The sequence below is a fragment of the Aquarana catesbeiana genome, linkage group LG12 (genome assembly GCF_042186555.1).
Source record: "Aquarana catesbeiana isolate 2022-GZ linkage group LG12, ASM4218655v1, whole genome shotgun sequence".
NCBI lineage: Eukaryota > Metazoa > Chordata > Amphibia > Anura > Ranidae > Aquarana > Aquarana catesbeiana.
The window spans coordinates 225,513,070-225,541,008 of NC_133335.1; the positions used below are offsets into that span (position 1 = coordinate 225,513,070).

The 27,939-nt window shown below is 46.2% G+C and overlaps 1 protein-coding gene and 2 pseudogenes across 1 annotated transcript; 2 read left to right on the top strand and 1 right to left on the bottom strand.

The window, feature by feature from the left end:
* The first annotated feature begins 2,885 nt into the window (after positions 1-2,885).
* On the top strand, positions 2,886-4,204 carry LOC141113596 (cartilage-associated protein pseudogene; annotated as a pseudogene).
* A 5,644-nt stretch (positions 4,205-9,848) lies between these two features.
* On the bottom strand, positions 9,849-11,423 carry LOC141113405 (E3 ubiquitin-protein ligase TRIM7-like). Its single transcript, XM_073606463.1, has one exon. It carries the CDS (start codon positions 11,421-11,423, stop codon positions 9,849-9,851), a length of 1,575 nt encoding a protein of 524 aa, XP_073462564.1.
* A 10,262-nt stretch (positions 11,424-21,685) lies between these two features.
* On the top strand, positions 21,686-23,014 carry LOC141114350 (cartilage-associated protein pseudogene; annotated as a pseudogene).
* The last annotated feature ends 4,925 nt before the right edge of the window (positions 23,015-27,939 follow it).

Below are 27,939 nucleotides of genomic sequence, written 5' to 3' on the forward strand. Positions count from 1 at the left end.
CGAGGGATCAGCAGAGCTGAGGGTTACTACTGAGCGAGAGATCAGCAGAGCTGGGGGTTACTACTGAGCGAGAGATCAGCAGAGCTGGGGGTTACTACTGAGTGGGGCATGAGCAGAGCTGGGGAACTACTGAGCAGGGAATCTGCTGAATGAGGGTACCAATGAGCTGGGGATCTGCTAAACTGGGGGACTAATAAGCTGGGAATCTGCTGAGTGGGGGTACTGCTGAGCTTAGCTTCTACTGGGCCTCTTTAAAACAAATTGAAAATCAACATGCGCACACACAGGGCATTTGCCAAGCTTCATTAACCACTTCAGCCCCGGAAGGATTTACCCACTTCCTGAACAGGCCATTTTTTGCGATATGGCACTGCGTCACTTTAACTGACAATTGCGCGGTCATGCTTTGCTGTACCCAAACAAAGTTTACGTCCTTTTTCCCCCACAAATAGAGCTTTCTTTTGGTGGTATTTGATCACCTCTGCGGTTTTTATTTTTTGCGCTATAAACAAAAAAAGAGCGACAATATATTCTACATATTTTTGGTTAAAAAAAATCTCAATAAGGGATAGATTTTTTTTTTTTTTTTTTACTAGTAATGGCAGTGATCTGCGATTTTTAGCAGGACTGCGACATTGCGGCAGACAGATCGGACACTTTTGATACATTTTTGGGACCACTGATATTTATACAGTGATCAGTGCTATAAATAACCACTGATTACTGCATAAATGTCACTGGCAGGGAAGGAGTTAACTCTAGGGGGGCGATCAAGGGGTTAAATGTGTTCCCTCAGTGTGTTCTAACTGTGGGGGGTGGGACTGACTGGGGGAGGAGACCAATCGCTGTTCCTAATTACTAGGAACAGAGAATCACTCTCTACTCCCCTGCAGGGGCGGATCCAGAGCCTAGTCTCGGGAGGGGCACTGCCATAAAATTTTGCGGGCAATTTGTCGGGCAATGGCTGGTGTTGGCGCTTCAATCATAACAGCACCATGGTTGATGTGGTGTCAGGATGATTGAGGCGCATTATTTATATTATTACATTGTAATGTAAAATGAAATCGTTCAACTCACCATAATGCAGAATCATTGGGAGCCCTGAGCGTGTCACTTGCTACCGTCGCCTGCCACCAGATGCAGCGTGTCACTTGCCAATGTCGCCTGCCACAACATGCGGATTGTCACTTGCCAATGTCGCCTGCCACAAGATGCGGATTGTCACTTGCCAATGTCGCTTGCCACAAGATGCGGATTGTCACTTGCCAATGTCGCCTGCCACAAGATGCGGATTGTCACTTGCCAATGTCGCCTGCCACAAGATGCGGATTGTCACTTGCCAATGTCGCCTGCCACAACATGCAGATTGTCACTTGCCAATGTCGCTTGCCACAACATGCGGATTGTCACTTGCCAATGTCGCCTGCCACAACATGCGGATTGTCACTTGCCAAGTTGCCAGTGGATGTGTCCTAGAGTGAGGGCGGGCAGTGAGAGATATTGTAACTCATCAGAACATGCATGCAAAAGCATGTTGCATTGCGGCCATCTTGGTACACCCTCACTTGTCAGCAGTAAGACTAGAGTTAGAAGTCGGTAAGCAGACATCTTTATACACCCACCGGAGTCTTGCTTTTCACAGTTATTTTTAATAGTAAACTCAGCTTATTTAGTGAAATATAAGTTGAGTTTACTGTTAAAAATAACTGTGATAAGCAAGACTCTGGTGGGTGTATAAAGATGTCCGCTTGCCGACTTACAAACACTAGGCTTACTGTGGACGAGTGCGGGAGTACCAAGATGGCCGCGACGCAACGTCCCTTCAGTCACATTATCAGAAGGGGAGCGGCTTCAACACCTGCCTGCTCGCTGCCTCGCTCAGCCTCAGTCACACAGCAGCCGCCCGCTCCAGGCCCTGTCACACTGTCACATTGGTCGGCTCTGAGAGACTCGAGTCCGACCTCCGACGTGACGCCGTGACTCACTCACTCACTGCAGTGTGAGTGTGACTGACCGTGACGTCACTCGTTGCTAATGCCAGGGCCGCCTGGCGTCTAGCAACGAGTGCAGAGCAGGGAAGAGGCTCCACCCACCTTCAGTGTCAGTGACCGCCGCCGCCACCCGTATATACCACACGCGAGTCTCTCTCTCGGCGCCGCTGATCGGCACATGTGAGAGAGAGACTCGGGCCGGCAGCGGAGCGCAGGAGACAGTTACATTAAGAGTGTGTGTGCTATTATTTCGGGGGGGGCAATTGCCCTGTTGCCCCCCCCCCCCTGGATCCGCCCCTGCTCCCCTGGCAGAACGGAGATCTGTCCGTTTACACTGAGCCTGGGTTCACACTGCTGCGATCTCAGAGATTGCAAGTGATTCGAACCCGCACTGCAGGTGCCGATCACATGCGATTCCTAAGCAATGCGAGTTCCATACAGTTGTATAGCTAAACTCGCATTAGATTCGCACAGAAAATAGTGCAGGGACTTGTTTTTTCCCGTACTAGAATCGGATCGCATGGGTGTTCTCACCTATGCGATCTGATTCCTGTTCGAGTTCACAGTTCACACTGCGATCTGTGAACAAAACTGGGGGTGTCATTAACTTTGTGGGCACCGAGCCCAGGGCGCCAGGATGGGCCAAGCTTCATTAAAGCTTCAAAAAGAAACATTGAAGCATCACAGAAGCAACAAAAACACGTTTAAAAAAAAAATGTTGAAGTGGTAGGCGCTTTAGTGCGTGTTAAAGTAAGTGTACCTGAGCCTTTAGGAGGTAGGGATGAACCAAGGAAGGCAAAACATGTCCAGATTTAACTTCAGCTTTAAATGTGTTTTTTATATATATGTATACAGCAAATAAAAATAAAAGCTCCTGACATCTACCTGTTCTTCTCATCCAGCACCTTGAATTTGAGTTGGTACCACCATGGCCTGCTGGATTTGCCGCGTCTCCCTTCTTCTCCTCGCCCTCTCAGTCAGCGCTCAGTATGAACATTACAGCTTCAGAAGTTACCCCCGAGATGAACTGATGCCCCTCGAGTCGGCCTATAAATACGGGCTGGACCAATACACAGGCGAGAAGTGGCCAGAGAGCGTCCATTACCTTGAGATAAGCTTGAGGCTGTACCGCGGCGCCTCCTGAGGGATAGTGAGGCCTTCTGTAATCTAAACTGCAGTACAGCCCGGATAGATGACAACCCTCCACCGCAGGGCCTGGAAAATGGGAATCAGTCCCAAGGTCGATTTAATGACTTCCCGGAACTCAGGGTGTTTGGAGATGTTCTGATGAGATCTCAATGCCTGAAACGTTGTAAGCAGGGTCTCCCCGCCTTCCGTCAGTCTCAGCCCAGCAGAGAGACTATACTGGAGTTCCAGGTCCGTGAGCCCTACAAATATCTGCAATATGCCTACTTCAAGACCGATAACTTACCCAAAGCGGTTGCAGCTGCCCATACCTACCTCTTGTTGCACCCTGACGATGAGATGATGAAGAGGAACATGGCCTATTATAAGAGTATGCCGGACACCGAGAACCACATCAAAGATCTGGAGACCAAGAACTACGAGAACTTTTTCATCAGAGCTGTGAGGGCCTACAATGGAGAGAACTGGAGAACCTCCATCTCCGATATGGAGCTTGCCTTACCCGACTTCTATAAGGTCTTCCAGGAATGCACGGCGGCCTGTGAAGGTTCTAGAGAGATCAAATACTTCAAGGACTTCTATCCATCGGTGGCTGACCACTACATTGAAGTTCTGAGTTGCAAAATGAAATGTGAGCGTGACCTGACCCCTGTCATCGGAGGGTATGTGGTAGAGAAATTTGTGGCCACCATGTACCACTATCTGCAGTTTGCCTACTACAAGCTTAATGACGTTCGGAATTCCGCCCCTTGCGCAGCAAGCTTTCTACTCTTTGACCCAGATGATGACGTCATGAAGCAGAACATGGTCTACTACCAATACCACAAGGAGAAATGGGGCCTTTCAGAGTCGAACTTCAAGCCCCGTCCTGAGGCCACCCTGTTCTATAACATCACAACCAAACAAAGAGAGATGTACCAGTTCGCCATGCAGAACCTGGTAGATGACGATGAGGGAGATGTGGTGGAATACCTTGATGAACTTTTGGATGCAAGTGATTTTTAATTTAAAAAATTATTGTGCTTTTTTTTTTTGGTACTGGACATGCATGAAGTCTATGATTGTCTATGGGTTGGTGTCACCAGTTTTGTTTTGTTTTTTAATAAAAGGCCCAAGAATGATGGTGTATATTTGATGAGTAGCTAGATTTTAGATATCTGCATAAAAAAAAAAAAAAAAAATACGGCTGCCTCCTATAAGGTGAAGCGATCACCCCCCATGCTCGTTGGAAACCATAATTTTAGATTTCATCTGCAGCATCACCTGTGGATGAAATGTGGTATTGCAGGTTCAGACATGACATTCAGAGTGTCCAACAATACTGTATGGAAGGGATGATTTATTAAAACTGTCTTCGATGATTCTGATGAGATCACCCCCATGCTCCTTGGAAACCATCATTTCAGATTTCAACTGTAGCGACATCTGTGGATGAAATTTGGTATTGCAAGTTCAGACAAGACATTCAGAGGGTCCAACAATATATAGGGGTTGATTTACTAAAACCGGAGAGTGCAAAATCTGGTGCAGCTCTGCATGGTAGCCAATCGGCTTCCAACTTTAGCTTGTTCAATTAAGCTTTGACAAAAAAAAAAAATGGAAGCTGATTGGTTTCTATGCAAAGCTGCTCCAGATTTTGCACTCTCCAGTTATAGTAAATCAACCTCATAGTGTCTCAGATACAGGGTGGGGGCGCAAGCAGAAGTATTTCATAGCAGCCAATTAGAAATCATTCCTTAACAGATCCAAGTGCATAAACTGGACTCTGGTTGCTTGATGTGGGAAAGGACAGCCATGCAGGATCTGATTCCAGTGCCCTTTACAGCAATCAGGCAAAGGTTAGGCCATGTAGGGATCACCTAGGGGGCGATAATGAGTTGTACACGGTCTACTAACTTCTTGGCAAATCTTGGAGTTGATGAGCCCCTTTTCATCCATTTCCTGTGTAGGAAAAGCATATAAATGTGTTGAATTTCCCATGAGCTCAGCTACTCTGCCACGTCACCAAGAAGGTCACAGCCAGTTCTAGCATGTCCAAGGACAGATATTTATCTGACTGTTTATTTTGGTGAGAGATCTTCCAATGCCATATATTGCCACCCTTACAACAAGGCCAGGTTCAGATGAGTGTTCTACACGCAGCTCACTGCTCTGCACTCCCTCAGTGTCTGGAGGACTACCAGTGCCAAACGTCCAATCCATACCATTCAAGCCCAGGGATAGGGAGTTGGTGGTTCAATCGATCCAAAGAGAAGCCATCAAAGTGTATTGTCTCTCATGTACAATAGTATATATCATGTACAGAAGGGGGAATGGAATGTGTAGGAGGGTGTACATGTACAGCAGTGTATATAATGTACATAAAGAGGTATTCTCATTCCAAAACCATGGGCATTAACATGGAGTTGCCCAAACTTTTGCGGCACAACACCCTCCACTACTCTGGGAAGGCTTTCCACAAGATTCTGGAGGTGTCAGGTACTGATGTTGGATGGAAAGACCTGGCTCACCATCAGAATTCCAATTCATACCAAAGATGTTTAGTAGGAATGAGGTCAGGGCTCTTTGAAGGCCATTAGTGTTCCTTCACACCAACCTGGTGAAACCATGTCTTTTTGGAGCCGGCTTTGTGTAGAGGGGAAACACTCTGTGTATAATATACAGGACGATGTGTATAATGTGCAATAGGTCTTCATGATGGCTATCTCTGCTTCCCTGTATAAACATGTAGTAGTTGGAGCAGTCAAATGACTTATGCAATTTCTCGAATTACTGCTTTTCCTTTTTATTTTTTTTATAAAGGAATGTGCTTCGAAGGAAAGGAAACCCCTCTCTGTCCTAAAGGCCGCTCACCCTTTAGACACAGGAGAAGACCAAAACCCTCATCATGTACCACAGGGTTCTCTCAGCTATGGGCCACATCCAGCCCACTACAAGATTTTATTTGGCCCACAGCAACTGTCTGTGATAACACCCTGACTGGCTGGCTGGCAGTGGAGCCGTCAGTCTGTGTATCTTAACATGGCGACCGGTGCATATACCACCAGCCAGCAGCCGGTGGGGGGACACTTCCGGGCACCGCTGAATGTATGGTGGAACAGTGATGGGTGTGACAAGGACTCTGCTGGGCACCCCTGAATGTATGGTAGCACAGTGATGGGTGTGAGGAGGACTCTGCTGGGCACCCCCTGAATGTATGGTGGCACAGTGATGGGTGTGACAAGGACTCTGCTGGGCACCCCTGAATGTATGGTAGCACAGTGATGGGTGTGAGGAGGACTCTGCTGGGCACCCCTGAATGTATGGTAGCACAGTGATGGGTGTGAGGAGGACTCTTCTGGGCACCCCTGAATGTATGGTGGCACAGTGATGGGTGTGAGGAGGACTCTGCTGGGCACCCCTGAATGTATGGTGGCACAGTGATGGGTGTGAGGAGGACTCTGCTGGGCACCCCTGAATGTATGGTGGCACAGTGATGGGTGTGAGGAGGACTTCGGCTGGGCACCCCTGAATGTATGGTGGTACACTGATGGGGGTGAAGACTCTGCTGGGAACCCCTGAATGTGTGGTGGCACAGTGATGGGTGTGAGGAGGACTCTGCTGGGAACCCCTGAATGTATGGTGGCACAGTGATGGGTGTGAGGAGGACTTCGGTTGGGCACCCCTGAATGTATGGTGGTACACTGATGGGGGTGAAGACTCTGCTGGGAACCCCTGAATGTGTGGTGGCACAGTGATGGGTGTGAGGAGGACTTCTGCTGTGCACCCCTGAATGTATGGTGGCACAGTGATGGGTGTGAGGACTTCTGCTGGGTGCTCTTGACTGTATGATGGCACATTGATGAGTGTGAGGAGGACTTCTGGCCACCCCTGAATGTATGGTGGCACACTGATGGGTGTGAGGACTCTGCTGGGCACCCCTGAATGTATCGTGGCACAATGATGGGTGAGAGGAGGACTTCTGCTGGGCACCCCTGAATGTATGGTGGCACAGTGATGGGTGTGAGGAGGACTCTGGGCACACATGGATATAAAAGGGGGCCTCTATTGGGTACTCCTGGATGTAGGGGGGAGGGGGAGACTCTGCTGGGCACCCCTAATGTATTGGAGCACTGTGATAGGCACTCTTAAAAGTAAGAGAAGAGGGGACTCTGTGGTGCACACGTGGATGTAAGGGGGAACTCTGATGGCACTCCTCAATATAAGGGGGACTCAACTGGTCACTCCTGAATGTATGGGGTGCTCTGTTGGACATTCCTGAATGTGAGGGGGACCTCTTTTGGGCATTCCTGAATGTAAGAGGGGGGGGGGGGGCTCTGCTGGGCACTCCTGAATGTAAAGGGGACTCTGCTGGCATGACTAAATATAAGGGGGGACACTACTGGGCACACATAGATGTGAGGGGGAATTCTGCTGGCACTCTTGAATTTAGGAGGGGACCCTGGCTGCTGGGTTCTTCTAGATGTAAGGTGGACTCTACTGGGCACACATGAATATTAAAGGGGGGCTGTTAAGCACTTCTGGGTGTAAGTAGGAACTCTGATGGGCACTCCTCAAAGTTAGGGGGGGGGGTCTGATGAGCATTCCTGAATGTATGGGGCAGAATGGTTATAAAACAGATTTATTTTAGCTCACGGCTATTTGCAAAATATACAATGTGACCCTCATACTAAAACATTTGAAGACCCCTGACATAACAAAACATCACAACTTTCATATTAGGACACATTGAGATCACTCAATTCACAACATCTGTTTATTATATTATACCAGAATACAATTCCATCAAATTCTTGCTACAAAGGTTTCAGATGTCAGGAAAATGGAAAATATTCAGTGTAACAGATTCCATGAAAGAGAGAATTTCTTATCCGGTAATTGCACATTCATTGAGAATTGCACCTCACTGCACTCCAACGCACATGTGCTATGCAATGCATTGCAGCTCAGCAGGGTGTGCTGTGTGTTCCATTGCACTACAATAGAATGCAAACAGCATGTTGGTTTTTTTTGTGCACTGAGGTGTGCAGCTTGTACTTGTACATGAATCAATTTTTTCAAATAAAATACACCAGCAATCAATAATAAAGTAGGAATAGTACATACAGTATAATAAATAGACCTGTCCATATGATAGAACAATTGTGACCTTCAATTGCCATTTTTGAAAAAAAATTAACTAACCTCAAGCGTTAAAAAAAAAAAAAAAAAAAATTCCTGGAGAGTTAAGTCAGTTTTACTGTAGATGTTAAAATAGAACTAAAGGCAGCACTTTTTTTCATTTTGGATAGAGTAAGGGAGGGTTATAACCCCTGTCAGTTTTTTATGCCATCTGTACCCCGTTGGGGCGATTTCCCCTCTTTTCCTGTCCCGTAGCCAAAACAGGTAGTGACAGGAAATCAATGCAAAACTGAGGCAATCACCAGAACTAGTGTCCCCATTGAAAGAATTCGCCCCTCTTCTTGTTCTGAGGACAACTCAAAATGTTGGGATTTTATTTCACTTTCATTCTTGGGGATAGCAGCAAATGGGACAAATAGATAATTAGCTAAAAGTGTGACATTCTGCACTTCTGGTCAGTCACCTGCCTCCTTTCAACCCAACATTCTGTGCTTCCATCAACCCTCCCCTGGATTCAGAAGTGACATTGAGCTCAGACGATGGAAATAAATAAAAAAATAATACAATAAAAAAAAAAAAAATTGAAAAAATTATAATAAATACATTTTTTTTTATTTATTCATTTTCCAAAGAATTGTGAAAAAAAATTTACAACCTCAAAAAACTCACCATGCCTCTTACTAAATACCTGGGACTGTCAACTTTTTAAAAAGGGGTCACTTGGGGGATATTTGTACTGTCCTTTTGTTTTTGGGCTTCACGAAATGAGTCTGTGTCTGTGTCTGTCAGTACATCATGATTGATCAATTTTCAGATATATATAAACTATAGTTTGTGGACTCTACAACTTTCCTACAGACTAAATAATATACACTGATTTGGGTTATTTTTACCAAAGAAAAGTAGCATAATACATTTTGGTCTAAATTTATGAAGAAAAGATTATTTATTTGAAAACTTTTTTTTTAACAGAAAAAAAGAAAACATGATTTCTTTTCAAAATTTTCAGTCTTTTTTCGTTTAGTTAGCAAAAAAAAAAAAAGATAGAAAAACCCAGCGGTGATTAAATACCACCAAAAGGAAGCTCTAATTTTGTGAACAAAATAAAAAAATGTCAAAACTGTCATTCAGGCTGGGTTCACACTAATGCAAATTAGATGTGGGTTTCTCCTAATCCATGTCAGGAGATTGTGACCGGCTCTCAATGGAGCCGGTTCGCACAGCTCCGGTGCGAATTGCCGAGGAGTCCTGTACGTCTTCAGATCCGTTTCAGGTCCAAATTAGCCAAAAATTTCGGCTGAAATCGGACCTGAAACGGTGAACAGGGACGCACCAGACCCCTGCTGTGAGCCGATCCGTGCGCCAGTGTGGATCCAGCCTCAAAGTGTGACAGCGCCCGGTATTGAACTACTTAAAAAAGCTGAAGTTCGAAGCTGATTGGCTACCATGCACAGCTGCACCAAATTCTGAGTGCTCCAGTTTTAGTAAATCTCCCCCCAATATATCTTCTATTGCAGGGAACTTTAATGTGGGTTTATTTTAAACCTGCCAGGGTTGCTATAATGCCTACTGAAGACCCTCCATCAGGTCTTAACTCAAAATTCTGACCCAGCTTGTTAAGAAAATACAGAAGGCGGCATGAAGGGGCTCGGTGAAGGTGGCGGTGAAGGTGTGAAGATGTCGGATGGAGTCACCAAGCTCATAAAAGGATACCTGGCCAGCCTCGTAATCCAGATAGATTCTGATTTTCTGGGATGGGAAACCACGTTCCATACAATTCTTGTTTGAGTCATGAATGGCAAAAAATGTATCATCTTCCTTTCCTAAACACCAAGATTTGTCATTGTGACCAATTCTAGCTTTTCTCCCTTTCCTTTCGATAGTAGAATAAGCAACTCCTAACCTGAAATTCCCAGAGTCGCCAGCCTCAACGTCCCAGTAATGTCTCCCTGAACTGAACTGCCTGGTGCTCAGAACCTGAGAGAAATCGAAGCGTTCATCCTGTTCGATGCGCTGTTGATCGTTTCCTGGACATGACAGTTCTTTCAAGTCCTCGGTTATGGCTACATTGTTGGAAGCCGTGTTTACATCCAGCAACAAGTCAGAGGCCTCTTGCACAAAGATCCCTCTTTTGATGTCAGCCACCATATGCAATAGCCCGGTGTGTAAGGTCTGGAAGACTGGACCTTCATCAAACTCCTTCAACGCCATTTTTACATCCTCTTTTCTGTATGTACTGATCTCTCGTCTAAGCTTATGAAGGTCATTGTTGCCTGAATTCAGCCACTGAGAGAACAGCAAGGGGTTGGGTGTTTCGTATAACTCTTTTATGTTGCCAATCTTCCTGGATAGCTCATTCTGCTTTTGCTCCAGATGGAGGATCCGGTTGGAGACCGAAAGGGAAGTTTGCTTTTCTTGCCATGAGATGTCATTCAGGATTTTGTTCTCCAGGTCCTCCTGTTGTTTCCTGAGGTTCCTAAACAAGGCACAGACTCTCTCCGCCACATTGGCCACCTTTTCTTGAATATTAATTTGGCGATCCTGAAGACGTTGGACGCGTTTCTCGATTTCCTCCATCTCAGAAGTCAAAATCTCCAATGACAAGTCTATTTTCTTCTTTAACTTTTCAAACGCCTCGTTGAAGTCACACACTTGATGCTCTCTGTGCTCCTTCAGGTGACACAATATGCAGATGCTGAGGTTGTCCTGAAAGCAGTATAAATCCAAGGTCTTGTTGTGGATGGAGCATTTGCTGTCTTTGAAATACTTGGTGGGTTTGGTCAAGATGTGTTCCTGTGATTTGGTGTGGACTTTCAGATGACTAGCACACAGAGAAGCTTCACAGTGTAGACATGACTGAATAGCCAGAACCTCTGAGTGAATACAGTAAGTGCAGAAGATCTCGACCACTGGATTCTCTGGAGGCTCTGATCTTGTTTGCAGTTGTAGATACGGGCTATTGTCTGAGTCTGAAGGAAGCACCATACACCCAGGGCAGATGTCCCCACGACCTAGAGAGCCAACACTAGTCCGTTCCTGGGAACCCAACACATTGATAAAACAACCCCGGCAAAAGTTGTGTCCACATCTCAAATTGATAAGATTCAAGGAAACCTCCAGACACGAAGAGCAGTTATCGTCTCCGTTGAGATCTATAGACGACATCCTCGCCAGTTAGGACTTTAAGTGGCGACTGTATTCATAGCTCTGTGGGGAAACTGGCGAAGCAAGATTTCACTGACGGTATTTAAACAATGCAGCCTCTCCATGGAGACCGTGACATCATGTTTTGCATAAAGTAAAGCCGTCCCCTGAGTCTTGGAAAGTTTTCGGGTCATCACAGCATAGCTCCCAACTGTCTCTGATTTGGAAAAAAGTCCCCCTGTCCCTCTTTCCTCCTCATATGTCCCTCATTTTGGTCTGATCTATAAAGTTGTATATTGTACAATTAAAAAAGGGTGCACTTGGCAAAGTTGTATATAATATAATAAACCTTTCATCCAATTTCTAAATTGCTGTATTTGTAAATTTCAAAAACCAGCATAAATTAATAGTAATTCCCCTCTAAGGGGGCGTGGCAGGAGGTGGGTCTTAAGTCTACATACTTTTGCTAATAGGTGTCCTTCGTTCCCATCTCAAAAAGTTGGGAGGTATGTCACAGCAGTGTTATATTTGACGTCAAATTTCGATTTAGTTTACGTCATAGTTTTTGACTAAAATGCCTTTAAGGTCACTGAAACAATTAAAGATTTGTATCTTTTTGCACGCAATTTAACATTCAGGTTTATTTACGATAAGGATCGTGTTAACCTAGGACTGGAACGTGAGCTCGCGGAGCGTACCAAAGGCTTCTCTATGGATGAGTTTAGGGCACTCCGCGATCTGATGCTCTTATTCGATGAAGGTGACACTGGAGACCCCGCGTCCTCACAAGATTGCGGGGCCCCCGACACTGTCCCTTCAAACGAACCCGTAGCAGGGATAATTCCACCTACCCCCCCTGCATCTAATAGGTCTGGTCTTCCAGTTACCCCCAAACAAATTCCTTTACCCAAGTCCTTCCGTTTACGATCCCGGAGATTCCCTGATTTGAATACCTGCCCTGAGATATGGGCTTTTCTGCGAGCCACCATCAGTGACCTCAAGAAACAAAAATGGCCCGATTTCCCCTCAAACCTTGATCCCAGTCAGATCCGAGCTCTTCGGTCCTTGCAGCAACGCTCCGATGTCGTGGTTAAACAGTCGGACAAGGGTGGAAACATTGTCTTGATGACCAATCACCAATACGAATCTATGTGCCTCGCTATCCTCAGTAACAAACACTGGTATAGACCCATCCCTGCCACACACATTTCCTCCTTTGCACAGGAACTCCGGGCTCTTTGCACTGAGGCCTACATTATAGGCCTCATTGACAAAGACACCCTGGAGTTCCTGGTCCCCAAATTTCCCTGCACCCCCACCTTCTATTCCCTACCCAAGACCCATAAAGCCGCGCGTATCCCACCGGGAAGACCCATAGTGTCTGGGATAGGCTCTCTAACAGATAACGCAAGCAAATTTGTTGACGCTTTTCTAATGCCCCATGTCCGCAGCCTCCCGTCCTATATTAGGGACACCACCGACCTATTGCAACACCTTGAGGGAATCCAGATCCCTCCGGACGCCCTGCTCGTGGCTGTTGATATTGAGGCTCTTTACTCCAGTATCCCCCACGAGCAGGGCGTACGGATGGCTGGTTCCTTCTTAGCCGAACAAGATACAACTACTTGGCCGTTGAATCAGTTCATACTGACATTATTGCACTTTATACTGACTAAAAACTATTTTACTTTCAACAATCAATTATTTCTACAAATACAAGGTGTTGCAATGGGGACGTCGTGTGCCCCAGCATATGCAAATCTATACCTAGGCGGTTGGGAGCGACATATCCATGCCCATGACCAATATACAGAATTCCTAGACGATATCCTTCTATGGTATCGCTTTATCGATGACCTTTTCATGGTATGGACGGGTCCCAGAGACAAACTTCTACAATTTTTGCGTCAACTGGACAACAATGACCTAAATCTCAAATTCACTTTCAAAATTGAGACTGAACAAATCCCCTTCCTAGATTTACTGATTATGAAACAACCTGACGGAACGCTAGGCACCGACCTGTATAGGAAACCCACGGCTGGTAACACCTTGTTATTTGCCACCAGTGCTCATCCGAATTCCCTGGTACGGAGCATTCCTTATGCCCAATATTTACGGTTACGCAGGAATTGTACACATCATAGTGATTTCATACGCCAGGCTAAAGCATTACGCGAACGCCTCCTACGACGAGGTTATTCTTCCACCAATTTGCGCAAAGCATTTAATAAGGCCCTATCACGTCCACGGACTTCTCTATTATTTAAAGGCAACAAACCCTCTCCCCCCTTAGAAACTGTAAGACTTATCACGACCTATTCTGCACACCACAATATACTCCGTAATATTCTAACTAAACACTGGCATCTCTTGGCTGACCATCACGTACTAACCAAATATATTAGACATACACCGGAAGTGGTCTTCCGTAGAGCGCGGTCACTACGTGACCGACTAACTGCCAGCCATTATAACCCCACCAAACCTACTAGGAGTGGCCCCAACGGCACCTTCCAGTGTGGGGAATGTCCCCGGTGCCCTTGGATCCATGAAAACCAAACTGTGGTTTTACCCAACGGCGAGACTTTGGTCCTACGGACCTTCGCCGACTGCAGTACAAGAGGGGTGGTTTACCTTATGAACTGCGTATGCAAAGCCTTCTACGTGGGCAAAACAATTAGGGAACTTAGGCAGAGAATCGGTGACCACTTATATGACTCAGAAAATGGCAAATTGACAACTATCGGCCGACACATTGGCCTACATCATAGATTCGACAATTCCGTGGTTAAATTTTTGGTACTGGAGGTTGTCCAACCCAATCCCAGGGGTGGCGATTGGGATCGCTCGATACTCCAGAGAGAATCCCTGTGGATTGAGCGACTCAACGCCACCATTCCCCCTGGCCTAAATGAATTAGTGTCCTATAGGGCCTTCCTATGAGGTCTCTATGTGGTTCTTTCCCCTATTCTTTCTTTCCCTTCTTTCCTCCTTTTCTTCCCTTCCCCCTACCCCCAACCCCCCCCCTCTTTCCCCCTCTTCATCCTTCTCTCCCTCCCCCCCCCCCCCCTCCCTTTCCCTTTCCCCCTCTCCCCTCGATTGTTTCCCCCCCCCCCTATTTCACCCCATCCATTGGTCACTATCCCCTTCCCCCCTTTCTTTCCCCTCCCTTCTTCCCTCCTTCCTCCCCTTTTTTTCCTCCTCCCCCCCCCCCTGCTTCCCCCCTTTTCCCCCCCAAAAACCCCCCCCCCCTCTGTTTTTCTCTCCTTCCCCCCTCCCTCCCCCCCCCCCTCCCTTTTTCCCCCCTCTCACTACTGGGCCTTAATACTTTCTATGATACCTTTCTGCTTAAAGTGAATCCCTCTATGCTGCTGGTATTGACTTTCTGTTGCCTAGATACAACATTATATACCGTTCTTTTTGTTCATTTTTATTATACTGCATTTTGTCTTATGTGATTTGCTGTGCAAGGATGACCTTCCCCGTGATCAGGTTTTTGTGGTTCTGTTTCGCCTCGAGTTCATTTTCTCTGTGGCGGACACATGTTCGCCCTGGCAGCCTCAGAGCTGCTTGTGTCTCCATGTCCGGGAACTTGTTTCCCTTTGACAGGAGCGCGCGCTTGCGCAGTAGCACTTAACACTGCACCTGCGCAGCGCGGACGAACAGATCCGGTGACGTCAGGGACCGCCTCTCGCGCCGTCCCTGACTTCCGGGTTGGGGTGCTCTTATAGCGGCCGGTTATGGCCGCTATGTGAGCCTACAGCTTCCTGACGCTGTGCCAACTGAGGACCACCGCTGTGGGTAAGTGCTATCGCGCCCCCCCTCCTCCTTTATCTCTTTTGCTCTCAGGCAGACCTTCCTCCCTGTCTGCACCCCTGCTGAATTTAACATCACTGCATGTAATCTGTTTATACAACGCTCCCTGTATATGTATTTATTGTTATACTAGAGTACCTCTCCGATACTCTTGCTATTCTACACTGTTTCTAACTTGCAATTTTAACCCTTTCTGGTTGGTTTTTCTTGACTGGTGGGTTAACTTTCCATATTACCCCGGTGATATGGTAATTTCATTACAATTTTTGATTGCAGTTGTCGCTGTGACCTCCCCCTGCATACACCAATATTTCTAGCCCACCTGGGGGGTGCTTTTAGTGCCAACCTAACAGCGGCTGGCGACTCTATCTCGCTCGCTACATGATCCTCTGTTATATGGTCCTCATCCATTCCAGCACATGCGTCTACAATATTTTAGTACTTCAGGGGTGAGTGCCAGCTCTTTACCTTTGTGTGCAATTCCTTTTAACCTGGTTTTTTTCTCTTTACACTTTTGAGTAGTGGCTTCTCCCTCCACTGACCTCACCGTCCCCCTTTTTCCTTTCCCTTTCTGCCCGTCCTTTCTGTCCCCTCTCCCCCTTCCGTCCCCCTTCCTTCCCCCTCCCCCCCCCCCCCCCTCTCTCCTCCACCTCCTCCTCCTTTCCCCTTTCCTCCTCCCCCCCCTCTCTCCTCCCCCTTCTCCTCCTTTTCCCCTTCCCCCCTCTTTTTTCTCCCCCCCTCTTTCTCCTTTCCCCCTCCCCCCCTCCCCCTCCCTCCCCTCCTCCTCTCTCCTTCCCCTCCCCCCTTCCTCCTCCTTTCCCCCTCCCCTCTCCCTCCCCCTCCCCCCCCTTTCCTCTTCCCTTCCCCCCACCGCTACCTACCTTCACTGTTTCCTCGTTTTCTATTTTTTGCACACTGGTTTTAACTTGAGAGGCACACTTCTGGCACCCCCCTATTCTATCTCTCCCTTCGACTGATTTCCTAGTCTATTGATTTTTATAATCCTATAATCCGATAATCCTATCATCTAAAATTTATCCATCTAGAGGCTGTCTGTTATCCCCTGTGTCCGCCGCAGGGGGAACTGCTTGGGGCCTTACACACCCACAGAGAACTACTGAACGGGTGAGCTCATCCTTTTTCTACTTAAATTGTATGTAAGTGTTTAATGTATTGTTTAACGTTTTTGCTGCATCGACAAATGTCTTTCTTGTGTTATGTATCTATTATAATTATTGTATGTTGTACCACAGATATTGCTCTCCTGAGGAAGCGGTGATAACCGCGAAACCGGTCGAGAATCCAAGCTTTATTTGTGTCCATCATCACTATGGGTTGTAATTCAATTGGTTGTATTTACTGCTTCCGTTTTTAATTACAACTGTATGTGACACTATTACAATCTTTTAATCATGTTTTCTATTAAAATGTAATTTTTTTATATTATTATCTCCTTCTTTATCTGTCTGTACTGAATACTTGACTATACCTAGTACCGCAATAGTCCCCCCCCCCCCCCCCCCCCCAGGGGCGTATTCTCCCATGCATGGGGTATTGAGATACTGGCCGACAGAAGCAGCTAACTGCGGCCGCCCCATACCCCCTGCCCTTTGTTTCTGTACTAGACATTTGGGATGATGGTACTTTTACTTGGTATTTCAACTTTTTTGATCTAGACGCTCTTTCTTCATAAAATGCCTTTAAGTTTTAGTCGTATTTTAGTCATCTGAATTGTTTTAGTTTTAATTGTATTTTAGTCGACTAATATCTCTAGTACATTTTAGTTGACTAAAATCGAATGGGTTTTGTTAAATTGTAATGCATTATTTAACCATTTCTCTAGAATTTCCAAACTCATTATATACTCCTAGAGTAAAAAAAAATCTAACAAGTGCAAACTCTGGACGGTCTGAGGAGGTCTGCAATGCACACAGTGCTCTGGATGATGGTCTGAGGAGTCCTGTAATGTACAATGCTCTGGATGGTCAGAGGAAGCCTGTAATGCACAGTGCTCTGGACGTTGGTCTGACTTCGGAGACCTGTAATGCACAGTGCTCTGAGTAGTCTAAGGAGGCTTGTAATGCACACAGTGCTCTGGGTGGTCTGAGGAGGCTTGTAATGCACACAGTGCTCTGGACGGTGGTCTGCCTGAGGAGGCCTGTAATGCACAGTGCTCTGGATGGTCTGAGGAGGCTTGTAATGCACACAGTAGTCTGGACGGTGGTCTGATCAGGCCTGTAATGCATACAGTGCTCTGGACAGTGGTCTGAGGAGGCCTGTAATGCACCGCACAGTGCTCTGAGTGGTCTGATTAGGCCTGTAATCGACACAGTGTTCTGTATGACCTGAGTCAGCCTGTAATGCACATTGCTCTGGTGGTGGTCTGAGGAGACCTGTAATGCACAGTGCTCTGGATGGTGGTCTGAGGAGGCCTGTAATCCACACAGTGCTCTGGACGGTCTGAGGAGGCCTGTGATTTACTTAGTACTGTGGACAGTCTGAGGAGGCCTGTAATGCCCAGTGAGTGCTCTGGACGGTCTGAGGGGGCCTGTAATGCACACAGTCATTTCCAGGTTGATTTTGTAGCGGGTGGGTTTGTCGTTCCTGGGGTTCTAGAAGATCCAGGGGATCACTTCTTACAAATTGCAGGAAATCGGAATGGGTCTCTGTCCTCCTGCCTCAGCTGGGGGAAAACATTCATGGGAGCTCACACTGATTGAGCATCACTATGGTATGTGGTCCCTGCATGATCCGCAGCCTTCCAGCTGTAATGTTACCTCTGTACCACCAACAGGATGGAGACTTCGGATAGCCCATGGGAGGGACCTGCCAACATGGCACATGCCAACACCATAATTAGGTAAAAATGGCAGTTGAGCCCACTGCAGTGCATAGTATTCAATGTCACCGATCTAAAATGAGGTATGTAATGAAAACACAAAAATTGAATTTGCTAAGGGCTCATTTACACTTGCTTTAAAATGTGGCATTGGACACGCTTTTTTAAAGCACCTTGAGTGCACCTAAATAAAATTGTGACCTCACAGTCCTGTTCACACCTTGTGTTTGCTTTGCTTTAAAAATACCCCATGTCACTTTAGTGGTGCTCCAAAGCCTCCATAGAAGTCTATGACAACGCTCGCTTATAGCACCTGCAGCTTTTGAGAAGCTTTTATTCAGCGTTGGCTTTGCTTTATTTTGGAGGTATTGCCGGTATGAGATATCCCAGGATGCACTGGGAAACCAACAAGCTGACCATCATCAGTCACTTCCGGTTGATGTGTATATATTCTGGGAGTGTCCGGTGCAGACGTCACATCTGGTGTGCAGCGGTGGAGCAGCAGGAAGGTGAGCGGGATCCAGACTGGAGTGGAGCAACTAGAAGAGGTGGTGGGCAACATGGGAACAAAGGTGAGTGGGGGCCAAAGAAAGAGGACTGAGCGGCAGAGGATCAGCTGAGCTGGGGGACCAGAGCAGGAGAAATTTGGAATGTCGCACGTAGTGCACAGCATGGGAATAATATAGCAGAATGTGAGCGAGGACCAGAGAGAGAGGAGGATCAGCAGAGCTGGGGCTTACTACTGAGCGAGGGATCAGCAGAGCTGAGGGTTACTACCGAGTGAGGGATCAGCAGAGCTGGGGGTTACTACCGAGTGAGGGATCAGCAGAGCTGAGGATTACTACTGAGCGAGAGATCAGCAGAGCTGGGGGTACTACTGAGCGAGGGATCAGCAGAGCTGGGGGTTACTACTGAGCGAGGGATCAGCAGAGCTGGGGGTTACTACTGAGCGAGGGATCAGCAGAGCTGAGGGTTACTACTGAGCGAGAGATCAGCAGAGCTGGGGGTTACTACCGAGTGAGGGATCAGCAGAGCTGAGGGTTACTACTGAGCAAGAGATCAGCAGAGCTGGGGGTACTACTGAGCGAGGGATCAGCAGAGCTGGGGGTTACTACTGAGTGAGGGATCAGCAGAGCTGGGGGTTACTACTGAGCGAGGGATCAGCAGAGCTGGGGGTTACTACTGAGCGAGGGATCAGCGGAGCTGGGGGTTAGTACTGAGCGAGGGATCAGCAGAACTGGGGGTTACTACTGAGCGAGGAATCAGCAGAGCTGAGGGTTACTACTGAGCGAGAGATCAGCAGAGCTGGGGGTTACTACTGAGCGAGAGATCAGCAGAGCTGGGGGTTACTACTGAGTGGGGCATGAGCAGAGCTGGGGAACTACTGAGCAGGGAATCTGCTGAATGAGGGTACCAATGAGCTGGGGATCTGCTAAACTGGGGGACTAATAAGCTGGGAATCTGCTGAGTGGGGGTACTGCTGAGCTTAGCTTCTACTGGGCCTCTTTAAAACAAATTGAAAATCAACATGCGCACACACAGGGCATTTGCCAAGCTTCATTAACCACTTCAGCCCCGGAAGGATTTACCCACTTCCTGAACAGGCCATTTTTTGCGATATGGCACTGCGTCACTTTAACTGACAATTGCGCGGTCATGCTTTGCTGTACCCAAACAAAGTTTACGTCCTTTTTCCCCCACAAATAGAGCTTTCTTTTGGTGGTATTTGATCACCTCTGCGGTTTTTATTTTTTGCGCTATAAACAAAAAAAGAGCGACAATATATTCTACATATTTTTGGTTAAAAAAAATCTCAATAAGGGATAGATTTTTTTTTTTTTTTTTTACTAGTAATGGCGGTGATCTGCGATTTTTAGCAGGACTGCGACATTGCGGCAGACAGATCGGACACTTTTGATACATTTTTGGGACCACTGATATTTATACAGTGATCAGTGCTATAAATAACCACTGATTACTGCATAAATGTCACTGGCAGGGAAGGAGTTAACTCTAGGGGGGCGATCAAGGGGTTAAATGTGTTCCCTCAGTGTGTTCTAACTGTGGGGGGTGGGACTGACTGGGGGAGGAGACCAATCGCTGTTCCTAATTACTAGGAACAGAGAATCACTCTCTACTCCCCTGGCAGAACGGAGATCTGTCCGTTTACACTGAGCCTGGGTTCACACTGCTGCGATCTCAGAGATTGCAAGTGATTCGAACCCGCACTGCAGGTGCCGATCACATGCGATTCCTAAGCAATGCGAGTTCCATACAGTTGTATAGCTAAACTCGCATTAGATTCGCACAGAAAATAGTGCAGGGACTTGTTTTTTCCCGTACTAGAATCGGATCGCATGGGTGTTCTCACCTATGCGATCTGATTCCTGTTCGAGTTCACAGTTCACACTGCGATCTGTGAACAAAACTGGGGGTGTCATTAACTTTGTGGGCACCGAGCCCAGGGCGCCAGGATGGGCCAAGCTTCATTAAAGCTTCAAAAAGAAACATTGAAGCATCACAGAAGCAACAAAAACACGTTTAAAAAAAAAATGTTGAAGTGGTAGGCGCTTTAGTGCGTGTTAAAGTAAGTGTACCTGAGCCTTTAGGAGGTAGGGATGAACCAAGGAAGGCAAAACATGTCCAGATTTAACTTCAGCTTTAACCCCCCTGGCGGTATTCCCGAGTCTGGCTCGGGGTGGATTTTACATACCAAAAGCGGTATCCCCGAGCCAGACTCGGGCTTGCATCGCAGGATCCAGGAAGAGATTACTTACCTTGTCCCCTGGTTCCTGCGATGTCTCCCCGCTGTGATCGGCGAGCCGCTGTGTCTCGCTCGATTCACAGTGCCGAGCTCCGTTCCCTGCGAGCGTTGCGACGCACGGGGACGGAGTTCGGCGGCAAATTCAAAAGTGAAACACACAGTAAACACACAGTATAGATACAGCATACTGTAATCTTACAGATTACAGTACTGTATCAAATAACTACACATCCCCTTTGTCCCTAGTGGTCTGCCCAGTGTCCTGCATGCAGTTTTATATATATAAAACTGTTCTTTCTGCCTGGAAACTGGAGATTGTCCATAGCAACCAAAACTGTCTCTTTACATCAAAAGTGGTTTTAGACCAGCTAGAAAACAGCGATAATAAATTAGAATCACTTGCAGAATTGAGCGATAGTGATTTGTGGGGAGATCCGTCATCAAACACTAAAAGTAATAAAAGCTAAAATTCTGGAACTGAGCAAATTTCAGTGTTTTTGATTTGATTACATTATTATATAATTTTTATTATTATTATATTATTATGTGTTTTAATTATTTATAGTTAGTTATTATATTATAATTTTTTATTTCGTTTTTCAAACTTTATCATACCCGGGATGTCTACTAGACTCTTGTTTGGACAGATTTAAGTGAACTATTCCTAAGAATTACAGGCCTACAATATAAAACGCCAAATTTCTGTGCAAAATAATGGTACCGCTTTCAGCACCTAAAATCTGAAATAATCATACCGCCAGGGAGGTTAAATGTGTTTTTTATATATATGTATACAGCAAATAAAAATAAAAGCTCCTGACATCTACCTGTTCTTCTTCTCATCCAGCACCTTGAATTTGAGTTAGTACCACCATGGCCTGCTGGATTTACCGCGTCTCCCTTCTTCTCCTCGCCCTCTCAGTCAGCGCTCAGTATGAACATTACAGCTTCAGAAGTTACCCCCGAGATGAACTGATGCCCCTCGAGTCGGCCTATAAATACGGGCTGGACCAATACACAGGCGAGAAGTGGCCAGAGAGCGTCCATTACCTTGAGATAAGCTTGAGGCTGTACCGCCTCCTGAGGGATAGTGAGGCCTTCTGTAATCTAAACTGCAGTACAGCCCGGATAGATGACAACCCTCCACCGCAGGGCCTGGAAAATGGGAATCAGTCCCAAGGTCGATTTAATGACTTCCCGGAACTCAGGGTGTTTGGAGATGTTCTGATGAGATCTCAATGCCTGAAACGTTGTAAGCAGGGTCTCCCCGCCTTCCGTCAGTCTCAGCCCAGCAGAGAAACTATACTGGAGTTCCAGGTCCGTGAGCCCTACAAATATCTGCAATATGCCTACTTCAAGACCGATAACTTACCCAAAGCGGTTGCAGCTGCCCATACCTACCTCTTGTTGCACCCTGACGATGAGATGATGAAGAGGAACATGGCCTATTATAAGAGTATGCCGGACACCGAGAACCACATCAAAGATCTGGAGACCAAGAACTACGAGAACTTTTTCATCAGAGCTGTGAGGGCCTACAATGGAGAGAACTGGAGAACCTCCATCTCCGATATGGAGCTTGCCTTACCCAACTTCTATAAGGCCTTCCAGGAATGCACGGCGGCCTGTGAAGGTTCTAGAGAGATCAAATACTTCAAGGACTTCTATCCATCGGTGGCTGACCACTACATTGAAGTTCTGAGTTGCAAAATGAAATGTGAGCGTGACCTGACCCCTGTCATCGGAGGGTATGTGGTAGAGAAATTTGTGGCCACCATGTACCACTATCTGCAGTTTGCCTACTACAAGCTCAATGACGTTCGGAATTCCGCCCCTTGAGCAGCAAGCTTTCTACTCTTTGACCCAGATGATGACGTCATGAAGCAGAACATGGTCTACTACCAATACCATAAGGAGAAATGGGGCCTTTCAGAGTCGAACTTCAAGCCCCGTCCTGAGGCCACCCTGTTCTATAACATCACAACCAAACAAAGAGAGATGTACCAGTTCGCCATGCAGAACCTGGTAGATGACGATGAGGGAGATGTGGTGGAATACCTTGATGAACTTTTGGATGCAAGTGATTTTTAATTAAAAAAATTATTGTGCTTTTTTTTTTTGGTACTGGACATGCATGAAGTCTATGATTGTCTATGGGTTGGTGTCACCAGTTTTGTTTTGTTTTTTAATAAAAGGCCCAAGAATGATGGTGTATATTTGATGAGTAGCTAGATTTTAGATATCTGCATAAAAAAAAAAAAAAAAAAAAAAATACGGCTGCCTCCTATAAGGTGAAGCGATCACCCCCCATGCTCGTTGGAAACCATAATTTTAGATTTCATCTGCAGCATCACCTGTGGATGAAATTTGGTATTGCAGGTTCAGACATGACATTCAGAGTGTCCAACAATACTGTATGGAAGGGATGATTTAATAAAACTGTCTTCGATGATTCTGATGAGATCACCCCCATGCTCCTTGGAAACCATCATTTCAGATTTCAACTGTAGCGACATCTGTGGATGAAATTTGGTATTGCAAGTTCAGACAAGACATTCAGAGGGTCCAACAATATATAGGGGTTGATTTACTAAAACCGGAGAGTGCAAAATCTGGTGCAGCTCTGCATGGTAGCCAATCGGCTTCCAACTTTAGCTTGTTCATTTAAGCTTTGACAAAAAAAAAAAAATGGAAGCTGATTGGTTTCTATGCAAAGCTGCTCCAGATTTTGCACTCTCCAGTTATAGTAAATCAACCTCATAGTGTCTCAGATACAGGGTGGGGGCACAAGCAGAAGTATTTCATAGCAGCCAATTAGAAATCATTCCTTAACTGATCCAAGTGCATAAACTGAACTCTGGTTGCTTGATGTGGGAAAGGACAGCCATGCAGGATCTGATTCCAGTGCCCTTTACAGCAATCAGGCAAAGGTTAGGCCATGTAGGGGTCACCTAGGGGGCGATAATGAGTTGTACACGGTCTACTAACTTCTTGGCAAATCTTGGAGTTGATGAGCCCCTTTTCATCCATGTCCTGTGTAGGAAAAGCATATAAATGTGTTGAATTTCCCATGAGCTCAGCTACTCTGCCACGTCACCAAGAAGGTCACAGTCAGTTCTAGCATGTCCAAGGACAGATATTTATCTCACTGCTTATTTTGGTGAGAGATCTTCTAATGCCATATATTGCCACCCTTACAACAAGGCCAGGTTCAGATGAGTGTTCTACACGCAGCTCACTGCTCTGCACTCCCTCAGTGTCTGGAGGACTACCAGTACCAAACGTGCAATCCATACCATTCAAGCCCAGGGATGGGGAGTTGGTGGTTCTATCGATCCAAAGAGAAGCCATCAAAGTGTATTGTCTCTCATGTACAATGGTATATATCATGTACAGAAGGGGGAATGGAATGTGTAGGAGGGTGTACATGTACAGCAGTGTATATAATGTACATAAAGAGGTATTCTCATTCCAAAACCATGGGCATTAACATGGAGTTGCCCAAACTTTCGCGGCACAACACCCTCCACTACTCTGGGAAAGATTTCCACAAGATTCTGGAGGTGTCAGGTACTGATGTTGGATGGAAAGACCTGGCTCACCATCAGAATTCCAATTCATACCAAAGATGTTCAGTAGGAATGAGGTCAGGGCTCTTTGAAGGCCATTAGAGTTCCTTCACACCAACCTGGTGAAACCATGTCTTTTTGGAGCCGGCTTTGTGTAGAGGGGAAACACTCTGTTTATAATATACAGGACGCTGTGTATAATGTGCAATAGGTCTTCATGATGGCTATCTCTGCTTCCCTGTATAAACATGTAGTAGTTGGAGCAGTCAAATGACTTACACAATTTTTTGAATTACTGCTTTTCCTTTTTATCCTTTTTAATAAAGGAATGTACGTTGAAGAAAAGGAAACCCCTCTCTGTCCTAAAGGCCGCTCACTCTTTAGACACAGGAGAAGACCAAAACCCTCATCATGTACCACAGGGTTCTCTCAGCTATGGGCCACATCCAGCCCCCTACAAGATTTTATTTGGCCCACAGCAACTGTCTGTGATAACACCCTGACTGGCTGGCTGGCAGTGGAGCCGTCGGTCTGTGTATCTTAACATGGCGACCGGTGCATATACCACCAGCCAGCAGCCGGTGGGGGGACACTTCTGGGCACCCCTGAATGTATGATGGCACAGTGATGGGTGTGAGGAGGACTCTGCTGGGCACCCCTGAATGTATGGTGGCACAGTGATAGGTGTGAGGAGGACTCTGCTGGGCACCCCTGAATGTATGGTAGCACAGTGATGGGTGTGAGGAGGACTCTGCTGGGCACCCCTGAATGTATGGTAGCACAGTGATGGGTGTGAGGAGGACTCTGCTGGGCACCCCCTGAATGAATGGTGGCACAGTGATGGGTGTGACAAGGACTTTGCTGGGCACCCCTGAATGTATGGTGGCATAGTGATGGGTGTGAGGAGGACTCTGCTGGGCACCTCTGAATGTATGGTGGCACAGTGATGGGTGTGAGGAGGACTCTGCTGGGCACCCCTGAATGTATGGTGGCACAGTGATGGGTGTGAGGAGGACTTCGGCTGGGCACCCCTGAATGTATGGTGGTACACTGATGGGGGTGAGGACTCCGCTGGGCACCCCTGAACGTGTGGTGGCACAGTTATGAGTGTGAGGAGGACTTCTGCTGGGCACCCCTGAATGTATGGTGGTACACTGATGGGTTTGAGGACTCTGCTGGGCACCCCTGAATGTATGGTGGTACAGTGATGGGTGTGAGGACTTCTGCTGGGTGCTCTTGACTGTATGATGGCACATTGATGAGTGTGAGGACTCTGCTGAGCACCCCTAAATGTATGGAGGCACAGTGATGGTGTGAGGAGGGCTTCTGGGCACCCCTGAATGTATTGTGGCACACTGATGGGTGTGAGGACTCTGCTGGGCACCCCTGAATGTATCATGGCACAATGATGGGTGCGAGGAGGACTTCTGCTGGGCACCCCTGAATGTATGATGGCACAGTGATGAGTGTGAGGACTCTGCTGAGCACCCCTGAATGTATGGTGGCACAGTGATGGGTGTGAGGAGGACTCTGCTGGGCACACATGAATATAAAGGGGACTTTATTGGGTACTCCTGGATGTAGGGGGGGGGGACTCTGCTGGGCACCCCTAATGTATTGGAGCACTGTGATAGGCACTCTTAAAAGTAAGAGAAGAGGGGACTCTGTGGTGCACACATGGATGTAAGGAGGAACTCTGATGGCACTCCTCAATATAAGGGGGACTCAACTGGTCACTCCTGAATGTATAGGGGGCTCTGTTGGGAATTCCTGAATATAAGAGGGGGCTCTGTTGGACATTCCTGAATGTGAGGGGGACCACTGTTGGGCATTCCTGAATGTAAGAGGAGGGGGGGGCTCTGCTGGGCACTCCTGAATGTAAAGGGGACTCTGCTGGCATGCCTGAATATAAGGGGGGACACTACTGGGAACACATAGATGTGAGGGGGAATTCTGCTGGCACTCTTGAATTTAGGAGGGGACCCTGCTGGGTTCTTCTAGATGTAAGGTGGACTCTACTGGGCACACATGAATATTAAGGGGGTGCTGTTTGGTACTTCTGGGTGTAAGTAGGAACTCTGATGGGCACTCCTCAAAGTTAGGGGGGAGTCTGATGGGCATTCCAGAATGTATGGGGCAGAATGGTTAAAAAAAAAAAGCTTTCTTTTAGCTCACGACTATTTGTAAAATATACAATGTGACCCTCATACTAAAACATTTGAAGACCCCTGATATAACAAAACATCACAACTGAGATCACTCAATTCACAACATCTGTTTATTATATTATACCAGAATACAATTCCATCAAATTCTTGCTACAAAGGTTTCAGATGTCAGGAAAATGGAAAATATTCAGTGTAACAGATTCCATGATAGAGAGAATTTCTTATCCGTTAATTGCACATTCATTGAAAATTGCACCTCACTGCACTCCAATGCATATGTGCTATGCAATGCATTGCAGCTCAGCAGGGTGTGCTGTGTGTTTCATTGCACTACAATAGAATGCAAACAGCATTGGTTTTTTTTGTGCACTGAGGTGTGCAGCTTGTGCTCTTTATGAATCATTTTTTTCAAATAAAATACACCAGCAGTCAATAATAAAGTAGGAATAGTACATACAGTATAATAAATAGACCTGCCCATATGATAGAGCAATTGTGACCTTCAATTGCCATTTTTGAAAAAAAAATAAACTAACCTTAAAAAAAAAAAAAAAAAAAACTTCCTGGAGAGTTACATCAGTTTTACTGTAGGTGTTAAAACAGAACTGAAGGCAGCACTTTTTTTCATTTTGGATAGAGTAAGGGAGGGTTATAACCCCTGTCAGTTTTTTTATGCTATCTGTACCCCATTGGGGCGATTTCCCCTCACTTCCTGTCCCGTAGCCAAAACAGGTAGTGAGAGGAAATCCATGAAAATTGAGGGAATCGCCAGAACTAGTGTCCCCATTGGAAGAATTCGCCCCTCTTCTTGTTCTGGGGACAACTCAAAATGTTGGGATTTTATTTCACTTTCATTCTTGGGGATAGCAGCAAATGGGACAAATAGATAATTACCTAAAAGTGAAATAAATGTGGCATTCTGCACTTCTGGTCAGTCACCTGCCTCCTTTCAACCCAACATTATGTGCTTCCATCTACCCTCCCCTGGATTCAGAAGTGACATAGAGCTCAGACGATGGAAATAAATAAAAAATAATAAAATAAAAAAAAATAAAAATTTGCAAAAATTATAATAATTGTTTTTTTTTTTTTAACATACTGTCAACAGTCAGTGTCCCTGATCCCTGGTCAAAGTATTATTTTTTTTTACATTTTCTTTCACTTTTTTTGTATTTCTTCATTTTCCAAAAAATTGTGAAAAAAAATTTACAACCTCAAAAAACTCACCATGCCTCTTACTAAATACCTGGGACTGTCTACTTTTAAAAAAAGGGTCATTTGGGGGATATTTGTACTGTCCTTTTGTTTTTGGGCCTCACGAAATGAGATTGTCTGTCAGTACATCATGATTGATCACTTTTCAGATATATATACTATA

Coding starts and splice junctions, on each gene's coding strand:
- LOC141113405 (XM_073606463.1), bottom strand. CDS start 11,423: ATGTCGTCTATAGATCTCAACGGAGACGATAACTGCTCTTCGTGTCTG.